Consider the following 12,406-nt stretch of genomic DNA (forward strand, 5'->3'; position numbering starts at 1 on the left):
AGTAGGATCATCCCTAGGTGTAGAATGGGCATTAGCGACCAAGTGCCAAACAACCGGAAAGAAGAAGAAGAATGGTTTCATGCATGCAGCATGGAACACAACCAAAATTGGGCCCTGCATTACCCGCTTGAAAAAGGAGCGTAGCACGGACACTCACCAAGTGGAGACTTTATCGACAGTGCTTGAAAATGGGTGTAGCAAAATAGTTCAAAAAATGAAAATGGGCGTAAGGCGCTGGAATCAGCCGAGCGCGAAAACGGCATCAAGTAAAACGCCGGCGTGGCCGCTCTCAGGTTTCTCTCTGGTTCCAGTTCGATTTTCGTGCAATCTGGTGTGAAAAAGCAAAAATAAGTACTGCTGTTGAAGATACTCGGACGACTCGGACAGACTCCAACTTGAATCTTTCCAAAAAGAAAAACGTTTTGACATTTTGATACAAGGAAATAGCTGTCGTATAGTGAAATGAGAACAGATTTGTAAATTCTCTTTGCAAAGGTGAAGCATGGTTATACGAAATATCTATAAACTTCATATTATAAATAATTGCTTAATCCTGATTAATCTGATTTGTTATTTTATCTGTATTTTAGGCAGATCTATCGACCATAATTAAATATCACTAATCAATCCTCGTAGTTTACAAAAGCTCGATCAAATTTATTCAAATGGTTGTGAAGCACGTGTGCGCAAGCTAGCTTATATTTGTTGATGTGACTGACACTTTTAAAAAAAATTGTATGTACTTACGTGTATCGAGAATAGTTGATACTATATTATGTCAACATGGAATTGGCAAAGGAAATTATCGACGGCCTGGCAAATATCCAAAATAGTAACGTTTTACCCGAAGAAACGTTTCTACAGTTACTAGATGTTATAATATTATATGTCTCTAAGAATGTCAGCAATGGAAAAAGTAAATAGGACTCGCCTAATTTGTCGCGAGGTAAAAAGTATCCAAGATACAAATGTTTACAATGATTTATATTTTTTTGTAGCAGCCATCACTGCTGTATATCCATCCAAGTCAGATCTGATAAAAGCTGCTTTCGCCAATATATCCTGCCTCTTCATAGAAGCTGCTCGACACGACTACGACGAGGAGAGCCTGAAGCATTTCTTACACAATGAACATATCAACGGACAAAGAATTGAAACGCTATGCAGCAGGTATATGAGCAATAAAGAAAGTATCCAGACTCAGTTGGAATTGACGGGGAACAACTTACCGCATGTAGTGGACGTAGACTGGCGCTTGCATCATTGCGTCAAGGTGAATCCATTATCCTTCAGTAATGTTACGTTGATTCTATTGTTTTGTACACTAGGAATTTCCTTCCCACATGAATTTGCGCACATTTCGACGCATTCATACATTTTGTATACACACATGGAAAATGTATGTCTACCTGTGCCCAAATTCGTACGAGAAGGCATCAGTGAACCCTACAATGTGATTACAACGATATAAGATTCTTCGCGAATTACACTACATAATTTGGATGTACGATTAAGTATTGTATTGTTTACTCTGCAGATTAGCACTCGTATTACCAACGTACCGGTTTATAACATACGAATCAGTACAAAGGAGGGTAATCAGTTGAGATATGTAATATTTACATGTACCATACAACAGTTGCAGGAGCTGGTGTACAAGTTGAAGGATGCCGTGAGACACATCGAAAAAATATCTAATATATAAATATGTGTATAATGAATGATTTTATAATGTGCCATTTAGAGATATATTCGTCAGCTTTACTTTGATAATGGATTGTATATATATATATATGTATGAAGGATAATGTTCTATATTAATAATACAGCTTCGTGTAGGTGCAGTCAATTATATTTTTGCATTAGTGAAGAGAATAATCTTCTAATTCCATGTAGAATTATTCTTACTTTTATATATTCATACGTGTATATGCGTACGCACACACACATATATAAAAACTGATTAAAAATACAATATATTTTCTATTCTGCAGCCCAGTGTTTATCTAAAAATTTGCTCTCGTGTCCCGACGGACAGATACATGCGTGTGGTTATATCCTTTTTTTTTTAATTAAATATAGAATTATATTAATAATTCTTTCTCTATTACTATGTAATATGTATCTTATAATCGTCGTACGCTATTTACAAATAAAATTAGCATATCTGAGAGAAATTGATCTCCAAGCGATAAAATTACTTAGCAAAACTTTTCATGCTTTTCTCGGTTCGTGCTCGTTTGCGTTTTCATCGATGCGCACAATCATGTACACGGACAACAAAATACATAAATATATTAAAACTGAAGAACATACATGGATTAGATTAGATAAATAGAATTGAGAGAGAAAACAACAGAGAAAGCTTGGAGGAAAGTGTAAAAATAAAACGTAGAAAGGACAGACGGGAAGGGGGAGAAGGGATAAGGTGGGGGGAGGACAGAAAGACAGAAAAATATGCATTTACGACTAATAATTTTGCTTTGTTAAAATATCTCTTCCATCTAGGATGAAGTAACGTAATGATCACAGTGTTTAATTGTCAACTAATTGTTTGTCGTAATCATATCGCATACATTTTATCATTTTTATTGTTCCATATTAATTATTCGATATTATATGACAGGATAAGGCCTCGGACATTTCACTACCATGTGCAGTCTTCGAATATTTTCAAAATTACCCTCCAAAATTATATTATTTCCGTTTTGATACTGGATTGGTCTCAAAGAGAGAAACTTCGAATTTAATCGTATTCTAGTAATTACATGAATAGTCCAACTGAGGACATTTTATATAGTTGTGTAATTTCAACAGTAGTCATTTTCAAGCGTGAATTCCACTTCAATTCTTGTTTTTCCAAAATTACTAACTTCTACAGACCCCTCTAATGAATACAGTTAGCAACAAAAATGCTATCGATTTAGCTTGTAACAAAAGTACTGTTAAACTTTTTTTTCTTTCTCGCTGCACCTTTTTCCCCGGTGATTATCGATTACTGGAGAAAAAGAGAAGCTCGACGCAAGTGAAATTTAATCTCTACATTGAGACAGCACTTTGGCTCTCGATTGTACAAGATGATAACTAAAATTTATTTTTACATACTTTACAACCGATATCGCATTAAACATTGAACGTTGTACAAAGGTATATTATCTCAAAAATATCAATCGGAAATGTATGTAAGTGCGTAAAGATATTAAAATTCGAAATGAAATAGTCTCTCAGAAATATTATTGCATCATATACACGTATAATTCCATATAATTCCTTGTAATATAAATAAAGGGTCTTTCAAAAATATTCAACGCTGCAGACTATATAAATTTTTCTCGTCAATCTTATATGATATAAAAATGTATAATTTAAATTTAGGTAACATTATTATTAATTTAATTAGATCAACTATACTTAATACTTTTTTATACACGTATCTATGTGCTCGTGTGTATGAGTACTCTCTTTCTACTATGAATAATTATACCTGTTTACGTTCCATAAACATGCATTTTCTTCCATAATTACATTATTTATCGAAAAAGTGATTGCAACACTTTTTGTTACTTAACGCTAAGGAATAACTTGCATCCGTTTAATATGCACAAGAACGCATACCATATGTTATTAATATATAATGCTATTAACAAATTAACAGCAAGCATATGCGCTAAGAGATACAAATCATATAGTTGATTTAAATATATAACTTTAATGATAAACCTGTTTGCCAAGTGCTCAGTGCACAACTTGTATTCGTATCTGTGAAAAATATATATACGCTTCGCTATATTGCAATATGTAATATGTGTAACGAAGAAAAAAAAATGACGTAGAGACCGTGTCCCACTTGAAAACATATTTCGCTCTTCTCTTCTTCACACACGTGTAACAAAATAATTCCATATATTTTGATAAAAGATCTTTTAACAAATCTATTGTGCAATGTTATACAATAGAACTGTTAAAGATCGCGTGGCAAAGAGTTTAATAACAAAGCTCCAGCCGAATAATATTCCTTGTTCTGTTAAATAGCAGAATCACGTATAATTAAAGAAAAATTAGTTCGGAATTGATTTGAAAGAAAAAAATAATAATAAAAGAAGAGACGTATGCAATATAAAAGTGGGATACACCGTGTATACACATCCATACATATATGCAAGTACAATAACAATGGAGGATTAACATCGTCAGCGTCGTTGACATTAACGTCGGTGTTAGATATGCGGAAATTCAGACGACCTCGTAATTATAATATCAACGTACACCTATAAAATAATATATTCAACATAGTTGTCGTAATAACTCATCCATAATAGAAAATAATTAGATCTTTCGCGATCGTTATTTACAGATATATACAGATTCCTAACACGCCGTGAAACATCTTCAACAATGGTCATAAGTGCCCTTTCGCTCCTTACATGACGCACACGTTGTAAAAACTTATCATCCAGCCTCATAACCAGCGTATCTTCTGACATTTTTCGTAATGCGCGCGGTTATTGCGTGCACACTTTTTAAATAAATATCCAAGTGCGTATGTGTGTGTGTATACGTATTTGTACAGTATGTATACATACACGCGCGCTGAACCGTGCAGTTGGAAATGTTAAGGATCATCTGCATGAAGTAAGTCTACCCTTAATTAAGCTAGCAGGACCAGCAAAACCAAACCGAACCCATCAGATAATTTAGTACCCATTTTGCACTAATTTGTACCACTAATAATAATTTTGTATCCCGTGCCATTAAAAAAAAACCGTGGAGCTACTACCTTAACGTTAAGCTAGTAAGACCACCAAAAAAAAAGAAATAAAAAATCCCCAGGTAGACATGCAACAGACTAAATCTGTACTAATTTGTGCCACCAAAAAAAAACCTCAAGGTTAATATATTCATCTCTTCTGCTTCAAACAACCCCCAACTGAATCAATTTATAAAATGTATGGGGTCAACGGCCAATATACCGTCGTATTACCAACTCTTCCGGTCGATATGCAACACGCACTTACGGACACACACTTCCCCAGTTACGAAGAAGTCCATAAATGGGTGGATGAATGGATCGCCTCGAAAGACATCGCGTTCTACCGTCGTGGGATTGCCCTGTTGCCGGAGAGATGGGAAAAAGTAGTAGAAAGTGGAGGAAATTACTTTCATTCACGAGGTTCATTCAGCTTCCCTTCGAAACAAATTAATTTTGGAGACGAAAACAACGGCAGGAATTAAGTTTACCACCTATTACGAGCAAAAAGGTGTTCGTTAACAAGTCATAATTTTAATATTTAAAAAATAAAATTTCCATGTACGCGTTTCAATAACACAGTGCCTTGATCAGCATACAAATAGATACAAAAGTCAATTGAGCTATTAGTTGTTGACATAAAGACAAGGAATACCATAATATCCACCTAGCTATTTATTAATTTGAAGAGGGATAAACTGTTTTCACGTCGAGGCGATGGAGTCTTAAAACTTGCTAGCTTAATACAGGTAGTAAGAAGTAAGAGTAGGAGGTAAGGAAATGAATCATTTGTATTATTTTACTCCTATACTTCAGCTCTGACGCTCTTCTTACTCTCAGCGCTCCAAGAGCCGGCCAGTTGGTCCGGCCAGTGCTACAAATATTTAAACAAAATTATGCTTGTATTTTAGCTTTTACACCGAAGGGTAAAGATTATGGGTACTCTTACTTCTTACTGCTTACTTCCAATGTAGACGGTCCGTTACAATTACTTGCAGTAAACATCAGAACATGGGCCGTGTACAAGAGCTCGTACGGGATTCGTCCTACACTCAAGCCGCACTGTGCCGAATTAAATGCAAATACACAGTAGTAAGAACCTTTCACGACTCGCATCTAGGGACGATCGATCCTCTTGTCTCACGATCACGTCTCCACCTTACTTTTTTGTACTTCAGATTTATTACCCTGTAGCTGCTCACCGCTCTTGCCGAGATCCGCGCTTTTGGAGTCGTCCACCGGCGAGTCGTTGACACTGGCTTGAGCGTTGCTCCTCGGGATGCTGTTCCGTTCTTTGGACGAGGACCGCTCCGCCTGACCGTCTCGTTCGGCCGTCTCTGCCGTCGTCGCCGTCTCGTCGCTGTCCTTGGCTTTCTTACTCGCCAATTGCTCCGTCGTGACATCGCCGTTGATCTTGGCCGCTTGGCTCTTCTCCCTTTTGTCGTGCAGGCCCGAGGTGTTGTCGGCGACCTCGGCGCCACACTTGGTCTCCGCCAGCTTCGCCTTGGTACCGTCTTCCTTAGACCGCGCGGCCTCCTGTGCCTTTCGCACGCCCTCCGTCTCTTTGCCCTGCTTTCGTTCACCGGCGCCGCTCGACGCGCTCGAATTCTCGGCTGTCTCCACGCTCGTCGCGGTCGCCGGCGGATTCAGCGGCGTCGAGGAGGAGTTTGGCTTGACGAGCTGCGTCTCGACGTCGGTGTCTTTCGTGGGTGACGTTTTGACGTTCGCGCTCGCGCTTGGCGACACGCCGCCGGTCTTGGACAAGTTGAACGCGTTGAGCTCCCGTTGCAGCGACACAGACACGGGCACGGGTACCGGCACGGGCACCGGTACCGGCATCGGCACCGACACCGACACCGGCACCGCCACGCTCTTGGAGAGAAGTAGCGCGACGCTGTCCACCGTCGACGTAATCGGCGGCTGCGACTCCGCCTTGGCGAGATTGAAGGACGCGGACGAGATCGGCGACGAGGCCTTGGGCGATTTGGGCGAGGACGAGTGCGTGCTGGGCGGTATTCTCTGCACCGTCGGCGGCTGACAGACCACCGGCACGTATCCGGTAGTCTGCGGTATGTAACTCGGGCGCTGATACAGCTTCGTGATCGCAGGTAGACTGTTGTGGAAGGCACTGGGAGGCGGCATGCCGATGGGCGACCGTATCAGGGGATTCGAGAATCTGACGTCTGGAAACGGGGGCGGGAAGTGGGAGTATATGATCCGCGGATTCGTGTTCGGTGTGGGCGACGGTATGAACGGATTGGTCGAGAGCATATTCACCGGCGAGTTCCGTGGCGAGATGGGCGAGCCGGTGTTGCGGCATATGTCGCGCGAGAACGGGGCGTTCTGGTAGCCGCGCACGTTCGGCGAGTAGAGCGGCGGCGAGACGATCGGCGAGCTGATCGTCGAGACGATAGGCGACAGGGTCTTGGGGTCGATCTTCATCATGCTGAGCGTAGCGCCCTTTGCGTTCACCGCCGGCTGCTCCTTCTCCTTCTCGTTCGCCACCCCGTACATGGGCTTGACGCCGGACGCGGGATTGCCCAGGTACCGCGGCATGTTTCGCATCTTGAAGATCTTGGCCGGCTTAGACGGGATCTGCTTCGCGCCCTCGGACATGGTCTGCATCTGATTCTGCATCTCCTTCGCCTGGTTCTTCGCCGCCACGTAGTTGTTCCTCGACAACGTGGGATTCCAGGACTTGGGCGGGTCGCGCAGCGTCTTGTAGCCGATCGGCTGGCCCTGCCTCCTCAGGGGCGGCAATCTCTGGGCCACGTGGACCGACGACGCCGGTGCTGACGGCGACGACGTCGAAACCGCGGCGCCGGCGGACGTCGACGCGGGTAAGACAGACTTAGCGCTCTTGTTCTCCATCGTCGCCGCCGCCGCCGCCGCCGCGTTGCCGCTCGGCGTGTACACTGGTACGTTCGGGATGTTCGGTATGCGCTTGATCGACGTATCCGAGTTGGGCAGCAACGGCGATGGGTTCTTCCTCGCGCTTATTCTAAGGAGATCCGGCACATCCGGTTTACCGTGCGTGTCCAGTCTGCTTTTCTCCTTCGAGTTCTCCCCTATCTTCGCGCAGATGTCGTTGATCTTCGAGCCGGTCGTGCCAGAACCGATCTTGGCGCAGATCTCGTTCAGATTCGTACCCTTCGCGGTCGCGTCCTGCTTGCGCATGGACATCTGCTTCATCAGCGATATGGGGATCGCGTCCGGACACGGAGGTATCGGGCACGCGCCGGCCGACGTCACTTTCGACATCGCCGTTGTCGTCATCATCGCCATCGACGCGGCCGTCACGGTGGTGACGTCCTGACTGCCCACGTGGCCGTAGCTGTTCTTCAGCGACGTAGGTACGGGGTACACGTTTATGGCTGACGTTTGCATGTGGAACTGAGGCATCGGGGCCATTTGATTGTTGGACGTTGAACAAGCGACAGGCGACGTTCCCAGTATCGGTTTCTGAGGTACGCCGCTCGAGTTTTTTAGCGCCGACTTCAGGACGGCCGAGTTGGTCACGATGTCGTGGAACATGTAGGGAAACGTCGACGTTGTCTGACTGATCGTGGACGTGGAAACGTTCGCCGCGGTGGACGCGAGATCCTCGCTCGTCGCGGCTACATTGTTGCCCTGCAATCTCTGATTGACCAGACCGGCGACGTGACTCGTCCTCGGGACAGATTCCGCTGACGCTTGCACGGGCGAGTTCCTCTGTTCCAGCAAATTCAAAGCCTGCTGCAGATCGATGTTTATACTTTGATTATCCCTCTCGTCGGCAGCTCTTTGCTTGTCAGAGCCGGACGAAGAGTCCGAGACACTCTGAGACGCCAGCGCGGGCGCAGCCGACTTTTGCGGAGTCGCCGTCGAGACTGGCACCTTGCCCGTTACATTTCCACAGTTGGTTTGCGCTTTCGCGTCCGCGAGCTTTGCATCTTCGGCCGAGGACTTTACGTCGGATTTCTTCGCGCTCTGCTGAAGAGTCGCTCGCTTTTCCTTCGACGCTCTCTTGGAGTACGTGTTATTAACTTGACCCATTTTCGGTTGAAATTGCAATTTCACGCTCAACGCGTCAATTTTCGACCCGGCGCCCCCCACTTTCGCCTCGTTCGAGCTTTTTATGCATTCCTTCTGAGCCTCAGCCTGGAAATCTGCATTATTGTTGTTGTTATTTATCGACACCTTTTTCGCGTGTGCATCCATCTTTTCCGTATCTTCGGTAACGACTACGCTCTCTTCGGTAAATTGTGTCGCCGAGTGACCGATGCCCTTTTGCCCTTGCGAAACCGCCTCAGACTTAGCCTCGGCGTTAACAGTTTGATTGTGGACCTTCACTTCTTGCGCGTCCTGTTGCAACTTCGCGGAAGCGGCGCAATTTCTCGTCTCGCTCGTCTGCCTCGTCGCGGTCCCGTTGTACTGATTAGTCGGCGACATGCAATTGGAATTAGCCGATAAACCGTCGCTCGTAAACTTGATGTCGTTCGCAACGAGGAACGCGTTGCTCGAGTCAGAAAATATTGGGTTTTTTGTCAAAGGCGTGTCGATAATCAGGGTAGACGGCATTATTTCTACGGAGGATTTCGATACACCGCAATTTTCTATTTTCACCGCGTCCGCCTTAATTTCCGCAATGGAAGTTATAGTCTCCTCCCCGGCGGTTTTCTCATCCTCCAAACCCTCGACTCCCGCGTCCCTTTTGTGCACCGTACTCGATATATCCGTTATGCTCATCACACCCGTCTCCGATATTTTTAATTGCACCTCTTTCCACTCGCGCTTCAACGATTTCTCATCCTTCAGCTCTATGGAATCAATACCAGCGTCCATCAGTGACTGCTTGTAGTTTGCATTGTCCTCCGATAATTTCAAGCGTTTCGACGACGTTTCAAATATCCTATAGCTTAAATGTAACGGCACTTTCTGCAATAAAACAGATACTGTAGTACACCGTCGATAAGAATCTTATTAAATGCCTCTTAAAATTGAGTATGTAATGTTAAACGGATCAAATACATACCTGCCTCCAATGATAGATATACATCACGTCCATTAACGAGTAACTACTGCACAACGGTTTCTCCTCGTACAATATATCGACTTTGTTTGCATCACCAAGGCCGTACTTGGCCCTTATTAATTTTTGTAAATGGAATACTGTAACTGCCGCGGGACACCGAAAGTATCGCCTCAAAAGGGATTTCCCGGCGTTCGTCTCCTCTTTCGTGCGAGGGTTAAAGTATTCCAGGGACAAGCTGAGAGATTCATCCGGGGAGTATATGTAAGAGTTCACGGGCTCCCCGCGAGCCTCCGGAGAGAACGCTTGATTGCACGCCTCCGGATGCTTCGCATAAAATTCCTTCCGACATCGCATCTCGTCTGAAACAATATTTTTACCGTCGTTATCGCTCACGTCGTGACATACGGGGAAATCGGTTCTTCTCAATGAAGGAAAAGCCGTACTTTGATAACATCCAGGTACCAGTTTGTAAACAATGTCCTGTAACATACGGTCGGGGCGTATATTTAACAGCGGCCTACTTTTGTGAACCTGTACCTCGCAGATCGGACAATACTTGTTATTCGCCAGATATTTAACAATGCAACTTCGGCAAACTGCAAAGAAACGTTGAATATCTTACAATAATACACCGTACATCGAGGACATTAGCCGTAGCTCGAATACACGCAGCATTATATAGTAGGAAGATACTGTACACGAGTGTAAGCATTCTATGATGGTGGTCGCGTCGATGAAATAGCCGCCGCATAATTTGCACGTCAGCTGTTCGTTAAGTTTGGCCAGGCACACTCGATGTCCACCACTCTGCCCTGACATTCTGCAATGTACAGAAATACATTATCACATGTCCCGACGTAAGTAAAATTCAACAAAATATTGAGCCATCAATTGTAACACGCGTCATCAATACAGTGATACATTAGCCAGTGTCTACACTTTCATATTTATTACAAATTGAAAGAATGTACACGACCGCCTCTAAGGCCCAGTGGACATTACTCTATCTCACTTGAACTTTTTAGATCCTTTACGATGCTCCGGCGAGGCCAAGTAACACCTGCTAGTGCCCGAAAAATGCCTAGCAGTACCCGAAATCTGTACACCGCAATACACCCTCAGCGGTTTACCCCTCGGTGTAACCAAACTATTAACAAGTCCGACTCATCGTCAGCATACGAAACGTAAGTGCTCTTTCAACAATCTGCAGGCAACTTTCGCTCAACATGGCACATAAATCTTCATGAATGTTGCGCAGTACGAGACCACGGTCGTACGAGACAGCAAGTGTCTTAATGGGAACGAATGGAAGAACCAAAAAACGAAAACCCCCAACAGGGGCTCACCTTGCTTTCCTTTACGCGTGAACGCGGCGTCCGATAAAGCTTCTTTAACTATTGGACGGTGAATTTACTGAACTGCCACATTACACGAGAACTTTCATCAAACATTAAAGCAACTTTTAATCGAATACCGGAGAACATCTAATGCGATTTCTTTTATTCAAGAGTGACCTCTAATCGAGAACATCTGATTTTTTTTATCTAATATTGGAGTGAAATCGCGTTACAAAAGTATCTCATACGAAGGCAATCCGGGTGACTCTAGGCGGCAGTGACACGAATATACAAATTCATTCTATCGCAGACGAGCACGCGATTGACGCGTTTGTTGTCAAGCTAACGGGCGCGAATCAGCGGCGTAATCCTATTGCACCAAGTGCGCACGGCTGATACGTAACTCTCATACGAGCAAACGTAACCAAACCGAAAGGCGGTAAAGCACAGCTGCTGGACGTAAACGGCGCGATTGATCGGCGCGAGCGCGAGGGATACGTCAGATTAATAGGATAAACGAATTCAGCTGTGACACCATTTCCCCCTCGACGGGGACGACGATCGGATAACGGTTCAGGAAATTGGAAAACAAAACATCAATACAGCTACAATAACGCGGGTCGATCCGAGGGAGAACTCCGTTCTGCGTGAGCGGCCGGGCGGGGGTCTGTCAATTATTCGGCGTCGCTCGGCGCGTAACGCGCCGCCGAAGGCCCCGGGCGGACTTACGTGACGAACGGAGGCGAGAATCGTCCGTTTTATTTAGTAATCGTCATCTGGCCTCAAAAGTCAGGAAAGTTGGGTCGGACGTAACTTGTCACGGGTTGCCATCACGGCTGCGTCGCGAGAGAACGGTCCTCTCGCGTCCTCCGGGCGACGATACTCCCGCGCGAGCGTTACGGCAGATCGGCGAGAGGGCAGCGGTGCGCGATCCGAATCGCCTCAGCGGCCCGTGCGCATCTTAAAAGTGGACCACCGTGCCGAAAACTGCGCGTACGACGGCAGAACAAAATGGCGGATAAACAATCGTACGTGCGACCACTGCGGAGGGAAAACATTGCGCAGCGCGCCCCGCGATCTCGGATCGGCGACGGGCTCGACATCTGGCGCATTCGGCACCGCAACCGCTCGCCGCGCCAGTCGAGGCCAGCGATTGGCCCCTCGCCCGCGGCGCCGACCAATCGCGTTTCAGAGATAAAGCCCGCTGCGGACGAGGCTATTTTTCCTGCTGGATTGCCTGCAATCCAATAAATTACTATCATATAGCGTTTTCGATTTGCTGACTCGACCCGACTCCGAGTCAGAAAA

The 12,406-nt window shown here is 45.0% G+C and overlaps 2 protein-coding genes across 6 annotated transcripts; one reads left to right on the top strand and one right to left on the bottom strand.

The window, feature by feature from the left end:
* Window positions 1-290: 290 nt before the first annotated feature.
* On the top strand, window positions 291-2,177 carry LOC105559089 (COMM domain-containing protein 3). The gene is made up of 4 exons (XM_012007145.1): window positions 291-495; window positions 591-916; window positions 999-1,273; window positions 1,538-2,177. The coding sequence occupies exons 2-4, from the start codon at window positions 784-786 to the stop codon at window positions 1,703-1,705; spliced, it is 576 nt and encodes a 191-aa protein (XP_011862535.1). The 5' UTR covers window positions 291-495; window positions 591-783; the 3' UTR covers window positions 1,706-2,177.
* Window positions 2,178-3,359: 1,182 nt separating this feature from the next.
* Window positions 3,360-12,341, bottom strand: LOC105559090. Of its 5 annotated transcripts, none has more exons than XM_012007148.1 (7): window positions 11,828-12,341; window positions 10,460-10,581; window positions 10,205-10,357; window positions 9,762-10,120; window positions 5,935-9,664; window positions 5,711-5,809; window positions 3,360-5,621 (listed from the first exon to the last, which is right to left on the bottom strand). In XM_012007148.1, exons 2-6 carry the CDS (start codon window positions 10,578-10,580, stop codon window positions 5,736-5,738), a joined length of 4,437 nt encoding a protein of 1,478 aa, XP_011862538.1. In that variant the 5' UTR covers window position 10,581; window positions 11,828-12,341; the 3' UTR covers window positions 3,360-5,621; window positions 5,711-5,735. The 5 variants fall into 5 exon arrangements, with proteins under 5 accessions (XP_011862538.1, XP_011862537.1, XP_011862539.1 ...); XM_012007147.1 differs by having other exon boundaries at window positions 5,697-5,809; XM_012007149.1 differs by having other exon boundaries at window positions 3,360-5,809; window positions 5,950-9,664.
* Between the last annotated feature and the right edge of the window lie 65 nt (window positions 12,342-12,406).

Source organism: Vollenhovia emeryi, unplaced genomic scaffold (genome assembly GCF_000949405.1).
Source record: "Vollenhovia emeryi isolate VEMERY1.0 unplaced genomic scaffold, V.emery_V1.0 DF939291.1, whole genome shotgun sequence".
Taxonomy (NCBI): Eukaryota; Metazoa; Arthropoda; class Insecta; order Hymenoptera; family Formicidae; genus Vollenhovia; species Vollenhovia emeryi.

What these genes read in the sequence shown, in the direction of transcription:
- LOC105559090 (XM_012007148.1), bottom strand. Translation starts at nt 10,580, where the DNA reads ATGTCAGGGCAGAGTGGTGGACATCGAGTGTGCCTGGCCAAACTTAAC. An exon ending in GGTACCTGGATGTTATCAAA is followed by an intron (nt 10,121 to 10,204) that starts GTACGGCTTTTC and finishes ATATTGTTTCAG; the next exon opens with ACGAGATGCGATGTCGGAAG. An exon ending in ATATCTATCATTGGAGGCAG is followed by an intron (nt 9,665 to 9,761) that starts GTATGTATTTGA and finishes GTTTTATTGCAG; the next exon opens with AAAGTGCCGTTACATTTAAG.
- LOC105559089 (XM_012007145.1), top strand. Translation starts at nt 784, where the DNA reads ATGGAATTGGCAAAGGAAATTATCGACGGCCTGGCAAATATCCAAAAT. An exon ending in GAATGTCAGCAATGGAAAAA is followed by an intron (nt 917 to 998) that starts GTAAATAGGACT and finishes ATTTTTTTGTAG; the next exon opens with CAGCCATCACTGCTGTATAT. An exon ending in GCTTGCATCATTGCGTCAAG is followed by an intron (nt 1,274 to 1,537) that starts GTGAATCCATTA and finishes TTTACTCTGCAG; the next exon opens with ATTAGCACTCGTATTACCAA.